The following is a 22097-nucleotide window of genomic DNA, read 5'->3' as shown; positions in this document are numbered from 1 at the left end:
ATAAATGTTCTTTTTATTTTATTTTTACTGTATTTATCTTTTAAAAATTGGAAGGCCATATTTACCAATGATGACAAACCATTTGAGAAATCTAAAGGCTCCTAGTTCATACAAAGTCTATTCATATTCTTAAAAATCTGAGGTTAAGGAAAGTTGTAAGGACCGGCTATGTTTGTACTATAAGCAATCTGAACGCCATGCATGAGAAATGTCTCCTTATACTGTGGCTTACATGAGAAAATTAAGAGTTCTTACAGAAAGAATAACATAATAATTAAAATAATTTAACATATCTATTTGTCTATATGTAACATGCAAGCTTCTAATAAGACAAAAGATATTCAAAACCTGATTTACGAGAATAAAAAGTATTGGAATGCAACATAGTAGAGAAGAATCAGTGAATTTAAATAATATTCTGATGTTCATCCCACAAAAAGGAAAGTCGTACATTCTAAAGATACCTAGGATAGTAACAAAGCATATTTGAGGAACAGAGATAACTGCTACTGGCCCAAGGAAGATGGGGCATATCATGCTAAATGATGATTCCCTGTTGAGTGGTATCATACACTATTCTCTCCTTAAGTGATCTCATCCATTCCCCCAATTTTAATACTACTCATGTGCTGACAATGACAATAATTTTATTTCCAGCCTATAATTTTCTAATCAAGTATGTAATTGTTTTGCTGGTGGTCTCCATCTGGTTTTTACTCCTCACATGCAACACACTGAAAACTGAAATTCATCTTCCTTCAACAGTCCTGTTTTTTCATGTATTCCTTATCTTGGTTGTGGATTTCACTTTGTGACTATCTATTCTTTATTCCCTTAGCTTAGTTCAGAAGTTCAGAACATCAATTCTTTTTTTTTTTTTTTTAGAGACAAGGTCTTGCTCTATCCACCTAGGATGGAGTGCAGTGGCCTGATCAGCTCTCTGTAATCTCGAATTCCTGGGTTCAAGGGATCCTCCTGCCTCAGGCTCCCAGGTAGCTGAGACTACAGATGTGCATCACCACACTCGGCTAATTTTTCTTTCTTTCTTTCTTGTTTTTTAGAAATGGTCTCATTATATTGCCTAAGCTGGTCTCAAACTCCTGGGCTCAAACAATCCTCCTGCCTCAGCCTCCCAAAGTGCTGGGATTATAAGTATGAGCCACTGCACCCAGCCTCATCAATTCTTAGATAATTTTAATAACAATAATCATATTTTTCCCTTTAAGTCAATTTTCACATTTTCTTAAGTGATTTTCCAAAAATATGGTCATATTTAATTATGCCCTAAAATCCTTTCAAAAAAGACTTTCACAAAAGTCCAAGACTCATAGTGTGGCATCTAAGGCCCTTCATAACCTGGCCCCTTCCTATCTCTGAAGCTTCATTTTTCCCTACTCTCAACTGTGTGCTTCATGGTCTATAATACAGAACTGCCAAGTGTTTCCCCCAAATACATCATACTATTTTATATCGCCACGATTTGTATACATTATTTCCTCTACTTGGAATAACTCTCTGAATCTACCTTTTGTCTCTATTTATGTAGAAAACCCTATTCATCTTTAAGGAAGTTTTCTCTCAACAAGCCCTCTCCTCCCCTCAATAATTAATTACTTCCTCCTCTATCCTACCCTGTATAATATACATTTTTCTACTTTTTATAATAAGTATTTATTACACTTTGTCTCACTTGACTCTCTAATCTTTAAATTCCATGAGAACAGAACTATCTTATTTATCTCTGTTTAACTAGTAGTGTCCAGCAGAATGCACATTTTGGGATCAATAAATATTTAGTAAATTAAGGGCACAAGAAATAAGAACTTGGTAGTATAGATTTTTCGTATTAATAGCTAAGCCTTTGGAAGACCAAGATGATATAGACGATGGGCGATTAGTTATCCAGGTATTATTCACAAACTGCATGTGGAATTCTAGACCATAGCCTGAGACATTAAAATGAAGAACTCTTGGTTAACAATGGGGTATATGTCTCTTTTAAGGATGAAGAAGAATGTATTTATCAAGAGCTACATATAACCTGTTCAAATAGCATTTAAAATGAACACAAAAGGAAAGAATAAAAAATTCTAAGGCAAACTCATGAAGTCAGTCAGAAATCATATGGCAGACAATAGGAATAACATTAAAAGACCAAATGTGTAAAAAGATATGTAAGCCACACATGAAAATAAATGGGAATAAAAAAAAATAAATAACTGGGAATAGGTCCAGAAACATAATTACAGCTTTGGAGATCTGCAAATTAACGAGAACATGAACAGTAAATAAAACACACTTTAGATTTCAATGCAATCTGAATAAAGGATCGTAACTCTGAGACCTGGAGAATAGAACTCAAGATTGGGATGTGACAAGGAAAAAGAAGAGAATAATTTTCAGAGGAAATGAACAGAATCCAGAGCAGCCTTACCTAACAGAACTTTGTACGATAATGAAAATGGTCTACATTTGTCCCATGGCTATCATGCACTTACAATGTGCAAGTGGGGACCTGAATTTTTAATGTTAACTTTAAATTTAATTTAAAGTGAAAACAATATGTGATTGGTAGCTACCACACTGGGCAGCACAGATCTGGAGTCTCTAGAACATGTTATGCATAATGTCTGATATATAATAAAAAAATTAACAGATACAATAACAAACAGGATAATGGAACTCATAGTAAAGAGGAAAAAAATTCTATAGAACAGACTTAGTTATGACTCAGTGGATCTAGCAGATGAGGACTTTAATTTTATTATGATCAATATGTTAAAGAATCGATGAGAAGGTATATATAATTGACGAAGAAATGCATAATTTCAGGTAAGATACAGAAACTAAAAAAAAAAAAAAAAAAAAAGAAAGAAATTCTAGAACTTGATAAATACAATATCTGGAATAAGTAAAGGACCTTCATAATGAATCTATGAGGTAAATGTCACTTTGTAGAACTTTTTGGTGGAGAGAAGGAATGTCTTCTCCTAAGTGACACATCTCTGCAGTACATATACTAGGATTACTGAAAATATCTTTACTTTCTACCAGTAACAGCTATACAAAACAAGTGGCTGCTTCAGAGGTGATGAATTCCTCAGAATTAATAAATTTCAGTCATAGATAAGACCATAATTTGGCAGAATATAGTGAAATAATTAAAAGTGGACAGAATGTCCTCCAAGGCTCCTTACCATCCTGAGATTCAAAGATTTTACCAAATGGCCATGAAATTTGAACCAAATATAATTACCTATACTTAAATAACAGAAAAACATGTTTCACACTATAGTTGATTTTGAATTATATGAATTAATTTTTACTATGTAAATATACATACCTTTGAAAATTAGAAATATAAATATTTTACTAGATAACCACATGCTAAACACTAAACAAAATTTAAATTACCCTCTTGTCCATTTCATAAGATGATGCTTCTGTACTTGGCAAAAGATGGGTGATAGTGGCTATTAGGATCTGTAGGCAAAAAAATTAAAAAATAAAAGAGCTCAAAATATGTCAAATTAATGATAATCCTAAAACTTAACTATTAAGTGCTAAAGTGATATAAAACCTATTGCTGCAAATTTATCCTGAATACATTAATATTGTTATTTCAAAGTAATATTTTTAGGTAAGCTTTTCAAGCACACTTAACCAAAATTATATATATTCTGTCAACTCTAAATAGATTCCTTTCTAATTCAATTCATGAGGGTAAATCAATATGTATAAACACACAGATATTATATGTTCACTATAGAAGAATTAGAAGATACAGATAACCAAAAAGATTTATATACTCTTATCACCTGAAGAAATCTACTGTCTTTCCATGTCTTTTTCTGTATATATGCAAATATAAGCCTTTTTGTTTAAAAAAAAATATGGCTTTTCAATTAACATATATTATATACTGACTATTATATGAATATCAAACAGAATGCCAATAAAAAGGCATTATTAAAAGAAGGCAAAATATACACTGTTATCATTTACCCTGGATATTAATTTGTCTCATTCAATTTCTTTATGTGCATGTTAAAAATGTGTGAGTTTATTATATTTTTATTGTACTTTTATTATATGCCACCATATTTTAAAAAATGATTGCTTTCATGCATTAAGTAGAAAACTTCCTCTAAATATACTTTATATAGAAAAGGGCTTTACTTGCTAGTGCTAGACGTACTCACTATATTTAGTGCTATAATAGAGGCTAGCAACATGGTTGAGTGGGAAAAACCTGGACTTTGGAATCTTACAAATTTAGATTGGAATCCTGCTTCTACCCTGTTAGCTTGTGACTTTATTAAATCCTCAGTTCTTTCATCTTTAACAAGGGGTGGTGGGGAAGAGAATAATCTATCTTAAAAAAACTTTCAAGAATTAAATGAGATATTATATGAAAAAGTGGCTGGTACATGGTAGGTGCTTAATAAATATTAGTTCTTAACTTTCCTAAAAATGTTATAAGAATATAATGACAACAAAGATAAATTTTGGTTGTGGAGAGCAGACAGGGACTTTTTTGTTTTTGCAGGGACAGGGTCTTCGCTCTGTCACCCAGGCTGGAGTGCACTGGTGCGATCAGTTCAATGCAAGAGATCCTTGTGCCTCAGCCTCCCAAGTACCTGGGACTATTGGTATGTGCCACCACACTCAGCTAATTTTTTCATTTTTTTGTAGAGATGAAGTCTCACTATGTTGCCAAGGATAGTCTTGAACTCCTGGGCTCAAGTGATCCTCCTGCCCTGGCCTCCTAAAGTGCTGGGATTATAGGCATAAGCCACCATGCCTGGCCAAGATTTTCATTTCTGAGGAGGTAGTATTTAAGTCAATCACTGAAAGATGAAGGGGGTAGAGTAGAGCAGTAAAGCATTTCAGGTAGGAGGAAGAAGGCAAGGTGAGGAGAGCAGACTCAGCTGTCTGGACAACACGGTATTTCAAAGGAATCCGTTCATGATTCTGGAAAAACAGGTTGGGTTCTCATCTGGAGGCCTTGATTTCTCAGCTAAAGAATTTGAGCTTTATTTTACAGTCAAAGGAAAATCAGAGATGATTGTTTTTCAAGTAAGTAACAGAGTCATGTGAATGTGAATGATGACTGGAAGGGGAAGACTGTACAAGCCAGGAGAACAATTAGAAGGCTATAGTAATATCTCAAGAAAGAAATAATGAAGGGCTGAAATATGTCAGGTGTTGAAGGAAGCATAGGAGACATTGGATTGGAATTTTTAAAAAATTAATAAATGATTGGCTAAAGAGAAAAGGAAAGGAATAATGTCCAGGATAACTGGCAGGATGGTATGTTTTCCTTACTTAAGAGAGGGAATGAAGCATAATATATTTATAAAGACCACTACAACTAATAAATTATCTTTTAGCTGGGTGCAGTGGCTCATGCCTATAATTCAAGAACTTTGGGGGGCTAAGGCAGGAGAACTGCGTGGGACCATGAGTTCAAGACCAGTGTGAGCAATATAGTGAGACCCTGTCTCTACAAAAAAATAAAAAAGATTGGCTGGGCATGGTGGCATGTCCCTGTAGTCCCAGCTACTTAGGAGGCTGGGGTGGGAGGATCGCTTGAGCCCAGGAGTTTGAGGTTGCAGTGAACTATGATGACATCACTATACTCTAGCATGAGACACAGAGTGAGACCCTGTCTTAAAATATTATATGTATATATATATTTTAATGTTTTTACTTTACTCAAAACCAGAAACACAATTTTCTAACATAAAATATAAAGGAACTGTCATGAACTTTGATATTACAAAAATTGCATAATGGGTAGCCATTATTTAGCTATGCAAAAATTTTTTTTAAAACTATTAGGTAATTTTTATATTTCAAGGTATCCAAATCTAGGAATCTTTAACAAGGTTATAACTTTGTTAAAAATGAGAAATTACTTACTTGAATAATTTTTAAGGGAGAATCAGGCTGGTAAATCTGAAGTCTAGGTACATAATGAACCAGCATGTGAAGCATGTTACAAGCTACGTGAGCTACTGTTTTATTAGTAAACTGCAATAATAACAAAAAAATCATTGTTATAAAAAGTGGTAAAGATCAAAGAGTAGGAAGTTACAAAAATACTAGTTAAAAAAACAAACAAAATATATATGTTTTAAATGACCAGTTTCCTTTTCTAGGAGTCATTCATATGTATTATAGGGTCAAAGCCAAAACAAACAAGAAGTTGAGATAAAACAGGTCATCACAAAGATACCTTAAATTCAAGAATAGGAGCATTCTTAAGGAAAGAGTCAGAATCAAAGAAATATTAAAAATAGTAAACTAATGAAAACACTTATTAAATATCTTATTCTATAAGGGTACAAGATATAATTCACAATTGAAGAAAAATAAAACCCACATGCATTCTATACTATCTTAATATATTTCACTGAACAGTTTTTTTTACCTTTAAGGAAACACAAATTACATTCAGAGCTTCCTTAATTTGAGGATGATGAGACTCATGGACTAGTTCTTCACAAATCCAAATACCTAAACTGCAAAGTGCTACACATCTGCAAAAAAGGCAACCAACAATGATTAAATAAAATGAAACCCACCACCACAAACAACACCCATGATCAACTGACACAGATGAATATACACTATCTAAGTAAATGAATAAATGTTACTCTACACATTAGCTGGTAACTAAAGAAGATAAATGGGAAGAAAGCACATTCCCAAAACTGTAAACCTAATTTTCTATTACAATTTATTACCAAGCTCATAGGCTGGGATAACACACAGCATCTTTTCAACAAGCCCATGTCAATAAATTGACTCAAGTGTCCATCAATTCATGACTGGATTAACAAAATGTGGTATACATATACCATGGAGTACTACTCAGCCATAAAAAGGATAAATTAATGCCTTTTGCAGCAATTTGGATAGAACTAGAGACCATTACCCTAAGTGAAGTACCTCAAGAATGGAAAAACAAACACCACATGTATTCTCTAATAAGTTGGAACTAACCGACAGGCACATATGTGCACAGAGGGAAGTAAAAGTCATTGGAAATTAAGCAGAGGGAGAGGGGAGGACGGGAGGGACAAAACCCTCCGTAATGGGTACAATGAACACTATTTGGGTGATGGGCATACTTATAGCCCTGACTCAAGCATTACAAAAGCTATCCGTGTAACAAAAACATGTGTACCCCTCCTTAATATTTTGAAATTAAAAAAAAAATTCCAACACGAATACAACTTATAGAATTTTTTTTTCTATTCCCTAATGCCTTTTAGGGCTTCATTTCCCTAGCAACGTAACTTCAGCTGAGTTTCAGCTTAAAGAGACTTATTTAATGATTATAATCTACAAGAATTCTATTACTATGTTCAAGTCTAGGCTTCTGACAAAGTGTATAATGGTTCTAAATATAAAAACAGTCAACTCCTTCCAGTATCCTGTTATACATGGCATGTCCAGATATTCATGTTCTTAACTTAAATTCAGTGGAATGCTAAATTCCAGAACAATTCAACATGGAAAGATTTTTCTTCCTTAATATAGCAGATCAGAAGGTCTTAAGTCCCATCTTTCAGTCTAGAGTGTTAAAGCTACTAAGTTATCAAAACTACCTAAAAATCTTTTAAGTGAAGTTTACTGCTTTATTTCTTCCTTATTGTTGTCCACCCATAAATCCCAGGTTATTTATAGAGCTAAATAACCAAGTTTCAGTTTTAGCAATGGAAACATCCATAATCCTAAAGCAACAATAAACTCTGAAGTAAAGCAAAGCTGTCCATGGATGCAGCTAACTAAAGGTAGAGACTGGGAGTCCAAATGCTCAACAGTTTTTGTTGTAACCAGAGGGGGTAAGAACAGCATGTTTTTGTTTTTGTGTGTATAGACTTTTCCACATTCCCCCACTATGTCAAAATAATCTAGATTATTCTCAGTATAGTTCAAATCTGCTTCTGTTCAGATTTGGGGTTATAAGCTTTTTAAAAATACACACACACACACACACACACACACACACACACACACACACTAAAATGGTATAGGAAAACAAGTTGAGACAACGCTTATGTTCAACTTCTGGAGTTTTTCCACACACTCAAAAACACAAGCTGTTATGTTAATGACTCCCAGGTCTATCTTTGGGTAGCTATGTTTTAGGCTTTCACATTCTTTCACTTGAGAGGCAACACAGTTTTTTTAAAAAGGCAGAAGATCCAGAGTCTAAAGCTCTAGGTTCAAACTTGGTTCTGTCACTTATTACTTATCCATCTAATAAGACAAACTGCTGGGGTATTAATCATGGCTCTGTCATATCTGAGTAATAGGGCAGGTTATTTAAATTCTCTGGGATCCAGTTTCTTTACCAATTAACAGGAGGAAAAAAATTATACCTATCTCGTAGAGTTATTAAAAAACCTCAACAAGCAAATAAACAGGAAGTGTTAGGATAGTGCCTAACACATAGAACAGGCTTAATAAACATTAGCTTTGGATCTAATAAATGTTGGCTTTCCAAGCATCAGTTTCTGGCTAACAAAATTGGAATCTATTTTCTTAGATACGTCACGTTCCACAATAAAAATGTCTTGTTTTAATTCAATTTAATAAACATTCATTGGGTATTTACTAATGTGTTTCAAAGTATTGCATAAAAGACAATGATAAATATTATGTGAAGAGAAAGCAAAATGTACTTAAATAATTAAATTATAACAAATTACTTTAAAAAGAGGGTGAAGTTACTAAAAAAGGTGACTAGGATTTTTTTTTAATGAAGGAAGGTTAGTATTTAAATCTTGAATAAAAGTCAGAGTATTTATCTATTCAAATCATTTAAATTTGTAATTCAGAATGGCTTTTATGTGCCTGAAATAATCTGGACTACTTTAATAATTCAATCAACTCCTAAAATAAGATTCCAAACACAGACTAGTTAACTCTAAGAATATATGACCTACCGTGCAGGACCAGAGGGCTCATCTCTTGCTGAGCTTAACACAGTCTTGATTATAAGTTCCTAAAATAAGGAGGAAATAGTTAATAGCAATGACTAAGTTTTCATTCATTCATTCTACAAATATTTATTAAGTGGCCACTATGGACCAGGCACTGTGCCAGGTACTGGGAATATAATAGTTAAGTAAAGAATCCAATATTATTCATAAAAGTAGCTAAAGATATTTCTGAAATTTATAACCAAAAGTATATGTTAAAAAATACTCTTTATCCTGATTAGAAGAGTAATAAAGGAAGATAACTAAAGTAGAATAAACATCTTTTTAAAACTTTGAGAAATACCATTTAAAAGCCAGAACTGGATGGCTTCACTGGTAAATTCTACCAAACATTTAAAGAAGAATTAACACAATTCCTTCTCAAACTCTTCCAAAAAATTGAAAAGGAGGGAAAACTTCAAAACTCATTTTATGAGGCCAGTACTACCCAGATACCAAAATTAGACAAGGGTACTACAAGAAAAAAAAAATTACAGGCCAATATCCCTGATGAGTACAGATACAAATATCCTCAAAGAAATACTAGCAAACTAAATTCAACATCACATTAAAAGGATCACATACCATGATCAAGCAGAATTTATTCCTGGGATGCAAGGATGGTACAATATATGTACATTAATAAAAGTGATACATCACATTAGGAGAACGAAGGATAAAAATCATGTGATCATCTCAATAGGTAGAGAAAAAGCATTTGACAAAATACAATATCCTTTCACGATTAAAACTCAACAAATTAGGTACAGAAGGAATGTACCTCAACATAAGTAAGGCCATATATAGTAAGTCTGTAGCTAACATCATATGCAACAGTGAAAAGCTAAAAGCTTTTCCTTTAAGACCAGGAACAAGACAAGGATGCCCATTCTCACCACTTCTATTCAACATAATATTGGGATTCCTGGCCAGAGTAATTAGGCAGAAAAATGAAATATAAAAAAAAGCATCTATACTGAAAAGAAAGAATTAGAACTGTCTTTGCAGATAACGTGATCTAATATATAGAAAATCCTAAAGACTCCACCAAAAAACTGTTAGAAACTAACAAAGTCAGTAGAGTTGCAGGATACAAAATCAACATACAAAAATCAGTTGTGTTTCTATACACTAACAATGAACTATTCAAAAAAGAAATTAAAAGAACAATTCCACTTAAAAATAGCATCAAAAACAATAAAATACTTATGAATAAATTTAAACCAAAGAGTTGAAAGATCTGTACGCTGAAACTATAGAACACTGATTAAAGAAACTGACAAAGACAGAAATAGGCCGGGTGCAGTACCTCACGCCTATAATCCTAGCACTCTGGGAGGCTGAAGTGGGCGGATCGTTTGAGCTCAGGAGTTCGAGACCAGCCTGAGCAAGAGCGAGACCCCATCTCTACTAAAAAATAGAAAGAAATTAGCTGGACAACTAAAAATATATAAAAAAAATGAGCCGGGCATGGTGGCACATGCCTGTAGTCCCAGTACTTGGGAGGCTGAGGCAGTAGGATTGCTTGAGCCCAGGAGTTTGAGGTTACTGTGAGCCAGGCTGAGGCCACGGCACTCTAGCCCGGGTAACAGAGCGAGACTCTGCCTCAAAAAATAAATAAATAAATAAAAAAAAGATGTTTAAAAAAAAAAAAAAAAGACAAACGGTGTTCATGGATTGGAAGAATTAATATTGTTAAAATATCCCTATAACCCAAAATAATCCCACTTTTGGGAATCCCATGAAATTAGTATGTCAAAGAGATATCTGCACTCCCGTGTCTACTGCAGAATTATTCACAATAGCCAATATGTGGAAAAAGCCTAAGTGTCCACTGGAGGACTAATGGATAAAATGTCACTCACACACACATAAATACATACACAATGGAATATTATTCAGCCTTTAAAAAGAGGGAAATCTTGTCATTTGTGACAACATGAATGGACCTAGAGGACACTGGGCTAAGTGAAATAAGCCAGACACAGAAAGACAAATACTGTGTGATCTCATTTACATGTGGAATCTAAAATGTTGAACTCTCAGAAGCAGACAGTAGGAGAAATGGGAAAATGTTGGTTAAAGAGTACAAAGTTTCAGACATGCAGGATGAATAAATTCTGGAGATTCAATGTACAGCATGGTAACTACAGTTAACAATCTGCTAAGAGAGTGGATCTTAGTTCTTCTCACTTGCTCCCCTGCCAACCAAAAAAGGTAACTATATGAGGTGAGGGATATATATTTACCTTGATGTTTGCCACAATGTATAAGTATGTCAAAACATCAAGTTGTACAACTTAAATATATACAATTTTTATTTGTTAATTTTACCTCAATAAAACTGGTCAGAAAAAGCCAGCTTCTTCTTCCTTATTAATTTGTAAAGTATGATAATGTGTGAGTTTTGCAATAAGTTTTAGATACTAGTTAAAGTCATGTAAATGAATAAAATATTCAAGAGGGAGAAAATAGAGAAGAAAAACAACGGTAGAACATTGAGGTGATTGTATGTTTAGCAAGCAGAGAAAAGAAAACTAGTTTGTTAAGGAGTCAGAATACTTGGGCAAGAAGTAAATCAAGAGAGATCTGTGTAACAAAAGACGAAGAGACATTTAGGAAGGATAAAAACATCAACGGCATCAATACTATAGTGGATCAGGAGAACAAGAATGACACTAGATTTGGTAACTAAGAATTTGTTCATTGACTTTTAAAAAATCATTAATACACTCATTCCATAAGCATTTATCGGCTACATAGAATATAAGCTCCTCAAGAGGGGCAACCTTCTATTATACTTATCTTTGTAAACTTAGCACCTAGCCCAATGGCTAGCAATTAATAGGTACTTGGAAAATGTCTACTGTTTAAGCTCAAGAGCTTTCTATGCAACAGACCCTGTCTTAGTTGCTGGAAATAAGAAGATAGTTAAGACAATGTATTTATCCTTAAGAAGTTTACAGTTCAGGGACAGAGGCAGATTTATAAACAAGTAATTAAAATTCAAGATCATGTAATATAAAATATCCAGGCAAATCCACAGAGACACAACATAAATCTGTAATTGCCTGGAGCCTGAAGTAGAGAGAATGGGGAATGACTGCTAACGGGTACAGGGTTTCTTGGGGGTGATGAAAATGTTCTAATATTGACTGTAATGACAGTTTCACAATTCTCTGACTATACTAAAAAATTTAAATGAATTGTAAAAACAAACAAAAAATCAAACAAACAAGACAACGTATACAAAGTTCTAGGTAAGCAAACAGCTCATCTGGGAAGTCATAAATGACTTCACAAAGAAATCTTAGATAAAAAGGATTTTGACAGATAATTAACATTAGGTACCATGATTACATGTGTTTGAAGTGAGTGGCAAGAAGACAACAGGACTATATAACAACAGTTTAAGTAGAAGGAAACAGTTTTTCAACAGCACAGAACCAAGAAACAACATGGTAGTTCCATGTGGTTGTGGTTTACAGTACATGCATAGATGTTGGTTTCAGTGAAAAGTAAATATAACTACAATGGCACGTAACTTTACCCTTAAATCTTCATTTACTAAGAACAACGATCACTTTGTTAGGCTTTTTGCTTTCTCCATTATTATTAAAATTGGCTTTTACTTTGGAGATTTTTTTTCCACACAAAAAAGTGTTGTTTTTGTTTTTAAAATCACTTCAGCCTTACTGCCTATGCAACAGCCAATAGAGAACAAGGCCACCCTGAAATGTAGATAGTATGAAGTAGGCTAGGCTAACTCTTAACTAACTCAAAACTGTCTAAGTAAATTAAAATGAAGATTCATCCTTGGCCTTCAAGATCTTCTGAAAATAAAAGAAACTATAACTATTACGTCTCTAAAGAACAAAGGTCAATTTGTATAGTTTTTATTAAATGTCATTGAAAATTAGCATCAAACCATATGATTTTATGTATAAGTCAAGTTCACTTATTTAACAAATGATTTCTGAGTATATACTATGTGCCAAGCAGTGTGTTACGCTATGATGATATAGCAAAAAATAAGGCTTCATGGTGTTTATCTGTCTAAAGTAGAAGTCAGACATTGAACAAGTAATTTCAAGTATGACAAATGTTTTAAAGAGAAATATGGATGCTGTAGAGAGTGTATGTAGCACTCGTAACAAATTAAATTTAAAAACGTCAGAAAAATCAAGTTTAAAAAAAAAAATCAGCATAGTTCCCAAGGAGCTATAATGTCTCTCTCTCTCAACCCTTTGTCTAACTCTAGGGACCAATTCAGGTCAAACAAAGACCATCTGGCAATCACTGTGATAGACGCCACATCTCAGGACTGTTAAACCCTTGTAAATTTACAATACAGAGGCATTCAGTTAGAGACAGGTCTTAACTTAGTGATGAAATTATTTACTACCAGGACATTGCTGGGCCCAGAGCACTGAATGCCTTTATCCTAACTAGGAGAAATTTTCACACCACCCTCCTCTACCTTGGTCTAAGAATTATTGAGTCCAGAAGAATAATTGTGCCAAACATGTCGCATATTCCTTTCAAACACAGGCTGACCTTTACAGAGGCAAACAACAAGTTCTGGCCACTTTTCTACCTGAAATTTTTAAAAAATCTTATAAATAACAAGTGACATTTGGGCATGTCTGCTCCTAACTGAACCCAATTATAATTTTGTTTGTTTAAGGATTACTATCTGGGGTAGGTTTCATCGACAACTTTATAGTCGCTCTTAATTTCGCACCATCTACTATTCAAGTCCTTTAACGCTTCAGGTACATGAGATCTCTATGCCAACTCCATAGTTTCCTATAGCAGTATAAAATTTCCATTACTTTGTTTGACTCATCACACTGAGAAACTGGGTAGGTAGAGTCATAAAATATGTGCAGTTCAGTTTGCCATCTCAACCTTAGAAGCCTTACATTAGCAGCATAGTATCTAGCTCACAGGATGTTTCGATAAATGTTCAGTGAGTGAATGAATGAATCCCATGAAGTAGACATATGAGTAGGTTCAATAACAAGAAAAAGGTCCCAAAGCAGTATTAAACACAAAAAAGTCTATATTTCTAATGAAAATTCCACCCTTTGTGTCTGAAGGACATGGCTGGTCAATGCTTTTTAACAACTATATGTATTTCAAAAAGAAAAGAAAGAATACAAATTTTATTACATATAATTTATGATTATAAAATCACTTAAATGCTAAAAATTAGCATCTGATTTTTCTTTCTCTTTTAAAAATTTAAATAGATTTAGGGGGTACAGTGGTTTTTGTTACATGGGTTTGATTTCTTACCTTAACATCTGTAAATTGAGATACAGCAATATCAGGAACGTTGGGATGGAGAGCAGGCAGTTCACAATATAAGTTGGGGAAGCAAACCAAAGATCCCAGAAGAACTTGTGCTTCCACTCTCGGTGCCTATGTATCAGATTTTAAAACGCTTTAAAATATATTCAATTATGTCATTAAAATTATCAGAAAAATTACTTTACTACAAAGCTACAATAGACAAGGATGCGAGAGTATAAAACAAAGTTTCAAAAGGAAAGGGGACATAAAAAGATTTAGGTTCCCATCTACACTTTCCACATAAACTCCTGTTATTCTCAATAAATGTAATAAACAGATATCAGAGCTTTCCTCAAATTGGCTATGGTTAATGAGACTGTAAATAGGAATATAACTAAGTTACCAGCATCAATTTACTCTAATTATAAGGAAAAATATAAATACTTTAATTTTAAAGGTAATGCAACATCATGACATATTGGTCTAATAAGCTGATGACTCAATTTCACTATATTATTTATTCATCCTTAGTTAGTAATAAATATAAGAATGAAAATGTTAACTATATGAAAGGCACCAGTCTAGATGGTTTTTATAACATTATGCACATAAGAAAAACATTGCCTATGTTACTTACTAAAAACATTAGAATGTATGCCTGGACTATAGATGAAGGTAACTTTTTATCTTTAGCTATATTAAGGTATTTCTGAAGTATCAACACTGAATGTTTCTTTTTCCTCTTCTGCCTTCTTGCATGTCCACCAAATATCAACATCTACCTACTAATATATTGTTTTATTTACTAAAATACCTGCAAATTGATTTGTACGTTTAATACCTAACAAAAATGCTAACTACAAATCTATTAGAAATATAATACTTCTATTCACATAAATCAAAACCCAATCTCCAAAAGGATTTCCTCATCTTAATAAATATTATAACAGAGGCAATAATGTAGTACCCTATTATATGATTTTTAACAAAACAACTCATTTCCAGATTAAAAAACAATCTAGACATAAGGCAGCAGTATAAGGGGACAGAGTAAGCTCATATCCACCATTTCGATATAAAATAAAAGTTATCCTATAAAAATGACTGATTTAAAAAACCAGTATTTAATGAAAGATTACCTAAGAGTTTTTCTTTAAAGGTTGATAAGGTAACTGGGAATGTTCAGGTATGTGGATATCATGGGAGCAGACCTGGAATGTGATTGTAATTAAGAAAGGCAAAACTGAATCAATTATCTTATAATCTGCCTAAGTGGGAGAATAACATTAACAGGAGGAAAATGATATGCATGGGATCTAAAATGGGAATACAAAGAACAAGATTTAGACTGGGTATTTCCAACACCATCCCAGAAGAAAAAGCTTTTCTAGTAGAGATGTGTCAGCGTAATTCCTGCAGTAATTTGCTTTTTTATGCAGCCTTTCCCAACAGGTATTCCTCACATGATCCAGAGAACTCAGAAAATAACTATTTTCTGAATTTTCCAAGGATGTTACATAATGCATAGTATTAGGTGCATAAGACAGAAGTTAATTAGTCATATAAAATGGATGTGTCACATAAAATTGATGCTTTAGTACATTAGGGCTTAATTCTTCTATAGAACTTTGAAAAAAGCTGACTAGTCATCTGGAATACCTGGCTCGCTGAACAGTAATAATTTCCAGAGTAAATTAATAAAACACTAATAGTTTTCATAGTAAATTAATAAAAAATATTGGTTTATATATTAGTATCTTCTGATTTCTATCAATTTTTGCCAGTATTCAAGAGACTGATAATCTAATACATACACTGATTATACTATAGTATTTTGTAATTTGTTTACTATCTCTAGTTTGTCTTAAATACACTCCTAGATTAATGCTTATTTAATATTCCCAAAGGGCAGATCAACAATCTCTCTCCACTTTAAAAAAAATTTAACTATTTATCTAATATAGCATTATAATCTGACATCCCTGACATTCAAGACCTTTCCAAGATGTAATCTAAAGCAGTGCTACTCAATCTTTACCCAATGATTTTACCAATCATTTGTGATCTAGTTAAAATGCAGATTCTGATTCAGTAAGTAGGTCTGGGATGGGGTCTGAGATTCTACATTTCTCACAAGTACCCAGATATCATGCCAAATGTTTCTCGTGTACAGACCACACTTTGGGAAGGAAGACCTAAAGTACCATTCTGTTCTTTCTGTCCACTCCGCTATCATAGATTAACTAGCCTCTAAACAAGATGGATTGTTTGTCATTCCTTGAAAACATCTTACTCATGCCTGTTTAACTCTGCCTGGAATACCTTCCCTATCTTCTATTTTCACTTACACAAAATGATCTATTCAGGAATCTATTCATCTGTATTTTTCATGAAAGTTTTATGATATCCCCAAACAAATAAAATCTCTCCTTTTTCTGAATTATGAAATAATTTTATTTAAAAAATTCTTATATTGCACATACAATGTGTCATATAATATTCCAACCATGTTACAAACCCTTATAAAATAATCCTATGAGGCAGTTATCTCTATTTTACAGATGAAGAAACAGAGACACAGAAAAGTTAAGTAACTTGCCGAAGGCCACACAGCTAATAAGTGGCAGAGCTGAGACTTGATCCCAGGCAGACTGGCTCTAGAGTCCATGCTTTTAACCACTATGCTATGCTCCTCCTGTTGGTATTTCTTTGATGCCCTACATTCTTTAGTTGTTAATTTAGTTCCCTATTTCCCCAGAAACAGACGATACGTTTACTGAGCACAAAGCACATCTAATTTATTCTATATCCCTCTGTATTCCACCCAAAGTAACACTGTAAACAAAGGAGAGAAAGTTTAATAACCACAAAAGGGCTCAGCACAATGTGGAGTACATACTAGGTGCCATTTAGGCCCTGAATTAACACATACATTCAATAAATAAACACCAACTAAGCATGGTGCTATCCTAGGCCCTAGAGACACCAAGATAAATAAAACACGATCATTGCTAAGGGAACTGGAGAAATGGTTATATAACTAGCTATAAATACTGCTCCTTTGTTGTTTGTTTGAGACAGGGTCTTGCTCTGTTGCCAACTGGAGTGTAGTAGTAGCATGATCACAGCTCATTGCAAACTCCAACTCCCAGGCTCAAGGACTACAGGAATGCACCACCATGCCTGGCCTTCTTTTTTTTTTTTTTTTAAGGAGATGCGGTCTCACTATATTACCCAGGCTGTTCTTGAACTCCTGGGCTTTAGTGATCCTCTTGCCTCAGCCTCTCAAAAGAGCTGGGACTACAGGTATGAGCCACCATGCCTGGCCTGCTGCTTTTCTTATTTATTTGTACATTCTCTTTAGGTGACTGTATCCAGTTTCATGGCTTTAAATACCATCTATAAGCTAATGTCTCTAAACTTTATATTTTCAGTCCTGACATCCCCCTTGAGCTCCTGAATTGTAATATGCAATTATTCTCCTGACATCTCTTCATTGATATCTAATATACATCTTACAATGCCCCGAATAGAACTCCTTCTCTATTTCACTGTTGATTTTTCACTTTTGCAGCTTATAAACAAAAAATGTATGTTAAACTGCTTTCCAAGTTACAAAGTACTAGACAAGTATTTTTTCTCTCCCAAATATACTTACTTTTTTCCAACAGATTTTCAGTTAATTGTTTCCCATTTATAACTTACTCCAGAGTGATCTTTCCAAAATGTTAATACAAATTTGATCATGTTACTCCTTTTTAAAATCCTTCAGTGTTACTCATTCCTTTCTTAGGATTTTATCTAAGCTTTTTGGCACTGTGAACACAGCTACTGCCTTCCTCTCTAGCTCACCTCTGCCACTTATATATGAATATATTCCAGGTATACTGATTTACTTGATATTGCCTCACAGTTCCATGACAGTATGAAAAATCCTCACATGTAGTTTTGGGAGTTCAGAGTTTACACCTAGGGAGTATTTCCTTCTAGGGTGGTTATCTCATCGCTATTTAATTTTAAAAATACTGAATATATTTAAGGTGTACAGTGTGACTTGATATACATATACATTGTGCAATGATTACTTACCACTGTTTCTTTCTTCTTTGCTATAGCCCACTGCCCTTTCTTTGCTTTTTCCCATCCTGTTTCCTTGATTATCTCAACTTGAAATCCTGTTTTTCTTATCAGAGTCTACTGATTTTAGTGCTAACAAATTTCAGTGCTTTCTTATATTTCAGTATTTCTTGTTTACATTTTTCTAATGTAAGAGAAGCAATCAATTCCAATTAAACTGTAAATTTTCCTCAAAATCCCCTTGCTGGATTTTGTCAACAACAGCTCTCCCTTTGTTGCTTTTTTAGTTGAGTTCTAGCTATCTAAAGTTTGTTATGTTATGAAGAACAGAAAATAACTTACATTGAGAAAAGCTGAAGAAGCCACTCTACCAGCTGCTACAATAAAATCCATAATAAGCATTGTGGCTCCAGGCAAACCAAGTGAAAAAAACTGAGGTGAGCAGTGTTTGATGATCGTATTGACAATATCCTTAGAATAAGAAAAGAAGGGGAAAATAATATCACGTATGTTATTTTGGCTGTCAGCTAATCAATATTCTTAAAAATAGATATATGAAAATAATTTAAAAAGGTAATTAGTGTACATTGGCTAACTGGAAAGGCTAATTTTAATTCTTGCAAATAATCCATACTTAACATTGTATTCTGATATAGGAAAAGTAAACTTAGGAACACATTTGTTTAACTTACACAAATAACAGAATTTTTTGTCACACTAGAGAAAAAAGGCTCTTTGCTTCAGAGGGTTAAAAATATAAGGCTCACACACTGTAAAACTAAATTACAAAGTAGTTTCTCCTGCCACCTAGTTGCTTCTATGTGACAACTCTCATCTTGGAACACAAATGACCTGGTATGTGGCAACTGGGAGGAGTCTCTTTTTTAGATATGTCCTTTAATGACAGATATCTAGCTTCAGACATCTAGAACCAGGCACTTTTAAGGGAATATTCCTAATCTGGCTTATTCATTCACTTTGCCTTTGGAATTTACCATGAGGACATGGTACATTAGCTTGTATTACTCAGTCTAACTTATCTTAAACAAAAGCTCTCTTTTCTAGTAATTAACAGCGCTGTTTTGAGACATGCTTATAATGTAGAACACTATACTTATTTTAAATTAATGAAAGAAGTATTTTCATTTTTCAGGAGGAGATATAATTATCATCTTTTAATATTAATTTAATGCTCTCTAAATGACCTATAAGTGAAATTTAACCATATTAGGATAAAAATATTTACAATACTTATAAATACTTTGACTTGCAATTTCCCATCCTTTTTAGTTTTATGGCCAAGATCAAGACCCCTGAAGTAATGTCCTAGAGTCCTATTTGTGACTATTCAATGATTGTAACTGATATTATTACCAAATCAATGTAATTGTCACTATGCCAATATAATTGGTGGTAGTAAGAAAGTATGATGTGCTGATTCTTAGAGTGGAAAAAATCTGACTACTGCATGATTAGATGAGCAAATCCACATGCTTCAACTATCAATTACAAAACGCCTAAGAACAAGTATACTGGAACACTAAAGAAGAAGTCAACATAAGCAAAGGATGGTTTAATCTCTTCAAAGAGTGAACTGGTTGGTATTTAAAGTTGGAAGAATACTCAAACCAATCCCCTAATTACAATAATAGGTTGCTTTTCAACCATGTTTCAAGAATAAATAAGGTCATAAAATGGAAGTAAACTGTATATAAATTACTGCATAAGGGAGACAGTTTTAATTCTACACCTTAAAAATCACAAACCAAACAGAATCAAGAATCAAAGTTAAACTGATAAAATAACTTCTTAGAAAGTATATATAGTTACCTGATCAATATGAAGTAATCCACAATGCATTATATTGTAGAAATGTGTTAGAAAATCTCTATTTGGAGATACATCTTGTCTTCTTTTCATTGTATTACAAATAAGTTTATAAGCATGTAATTTACCTTGTTTATATTTATCAGTCAACCTGGTTGCCTAAAATTAAAAGATTAGTTTTTAATACTCAAAAAGAAATACTGTTTGTTAAATACTTAAACAATTGAATATAGCAAGCAGTATATTTGTTCTCATTTATTTCTAAGTTGGCCCAATTTCTTTAATAAATTAAAAATTAGGATAACTGAAACTATTGTTGTTCAAAATGATACAATGTAGGTATGAATAATCGTAAACTGTTTCACTTAGGAAAATGAACCAAACATATCAAATAATACTTAAAAGTATTATATCTTCAAAAGCACAGTGTATTCTGTGTCAACTCAAGGTTTACATTTCACTTAACTATAATAAAGACATGCTTTTCTATATTCACTTTGGTTTTACTGAATAAATAAAAATTATTCTGTATAATTTTGCCATGTTCACTCTGCTCTCTATATAATGCCTAAAGACTTCCTAAGCTAAGCACTTTAGAAGACTACATAATAGCTACAATTTCAATCAAATGTTTTAAGATTTACTAAATGAAGATTTTAAACTAATATTTTATATATTACGCTTACCTTAAAAAGCCAAGGTGTAAGAATTCTCAGTGGAGGAATCAAAACTGGTGGAGAGGGGGAGGTCAGGTTATCGGTTGAAATGCCGAGGTTATCTCTAATCTGTAATTTTTAAATAAAAGGCAATAAACCCACGAAAACTATTCTCTTTTCCAGTTTACTTTAACTTAAACTGAAGTTCAAATTCAGCTTCTACCACTAAGGAAATGTTTAATTAATTATTAGTTACTTTACCATGCCAGGCACCAGTTTATCTACAGTAAAAGGGAGGGGAGGGCAGCAGTATACAATGTTCTCTAAGGCCTCTTCTATTTCTCAATAGTTTTTCTTCACCCTTTAAATCCTTTATTTTCTTTTTTACCTTAGCTAGATTCTGCCAAAGTTCACAGAGGTAATCAAAAACTTGAGCATGTATTTCAGGATCCATAATTGCATTGACATCTCCCAAAATGCCTAGCATTCTTCGCCACATTACAGTAGCAACATCAGCATGCCATCCAGTAAGAGTACCCCCTGCCATCACACTACAACATTCAGATGGAAATTCACTGATTTCTATTAAAAAAAACATACAATAGTGTCAGTAATTTTTCAGAAAATTGACCACAAAATCCAAAATAGCCAAGTTAAATTAATAATCTTAAATAACTACATAAGTGAATTTTAAAAAGGTCAATGTACATTACTGTTATTTTTTTCCAAACAAGGTAAAAAACGCACTAGTTCATAATTCCATATTATAAAAATAATTACTTATTCAATAACACTTCTATCTCGATTTACTTAAGGAGGAAATAATGCAATACCACTCACTGGGCATATGCCAGACAGGAAAATTTATGTTTGATATAAACATCAAATTTATAAGCACATACTCTCACTTTTCCCTAATAGCTACTTAAGGTTATATCCTCAAATTTATAGAAAATCTCAGGCTAAAGGCAGATCCTGCAGGAAGTCTTCATAAGCTTGTTTCTTTATAAAGCTGCCAAAGAAATATATTTACATATTTCATAAGCCAGACCTCTCATTAAAAGAGGTATCACAATGGCATGAAAAATAGACATTTTTACTAAAATTTAAACATAATCAAAAATTACCATAATTATATTTTGCCTGTTAATATTGGCAAGATTATAAGTAATAAATATAGGTAACCTTGGCTTTAGTCTCATAATTCTGCCATAATTATGTGTTACATAAGTTATTTAAT

General features: G+C 33.1%; 1 protein-coding gene across 4 annotated transcripts in view; it reads right to left on the bottom strand.

Moving 5' to 3' along the window:
- Nucleotides 1–22097, bottom strand: part of RALGAPA1 (Ral GTPase activating protein catalytic subunit alpha 1) — a 218785-nt gene that overhangs the window by 92132 nt on the left and 104556 nt on the right. For all 4 annotated transcript variants that reach the window (XM_045568583.1, XM_045568592.1, XM_045568564.1 and 1 more), the window contains 9 exons: nucleotides 21246–21439; nucleotides 20888–20986; nucleotides 20205–20360; nucleotides 18717–18845; nucleotides 14301–14426; nucleotides 8964–9022; nucleotides 6437–6545; nucleotides 5926–6036; nucleotides 3415–3483 (listed from right to left, as the gene is read on the bottom strand). In XM_045568583.1, the coding sequence (XP_045424539.1) occupies nucleotides 3415–3483; nucleotides 5926–6036; nucleotides 6437–6545; nucleotides 8964–9022; nucleotides 14301–14426; nucleotides 18717–18845; nucleotides 20205–20360; nucleotides 20888–20986; nucleotides 21246–21439 (1052 nt within the window). The remainder of the gene's footprint in view (nucleotides 1–3414; nucleotides 3484–5925; nucleotides 6037–6436; nucleotides 6546–8963; nucleotides 9023–14300; nucleotides 14427–18716; nucleotides 18846–20204; nucleotides 20361–20887; nucleotides 20987–21245; nucleotides 21440–22097) is intronic.

The sequence above is a fragment of the Lemur catta genome, chromosome 1 (genome assembly GCF_020740605.2).
Source record: "Lemur catta isolate mLemCat1 chromosome 1, mLemCat1.pri, whole genome shotgun sequence".
NCBI lineage: Eukaryota > Metazoa > Chordata > Mammalia > Primates > Lemuridae > Lemur > Lemur catta.
Note: the sequence above shows the minus strand (reverse complement) of the source record. Positions and strands in the feature narration are given on the sequence as shown.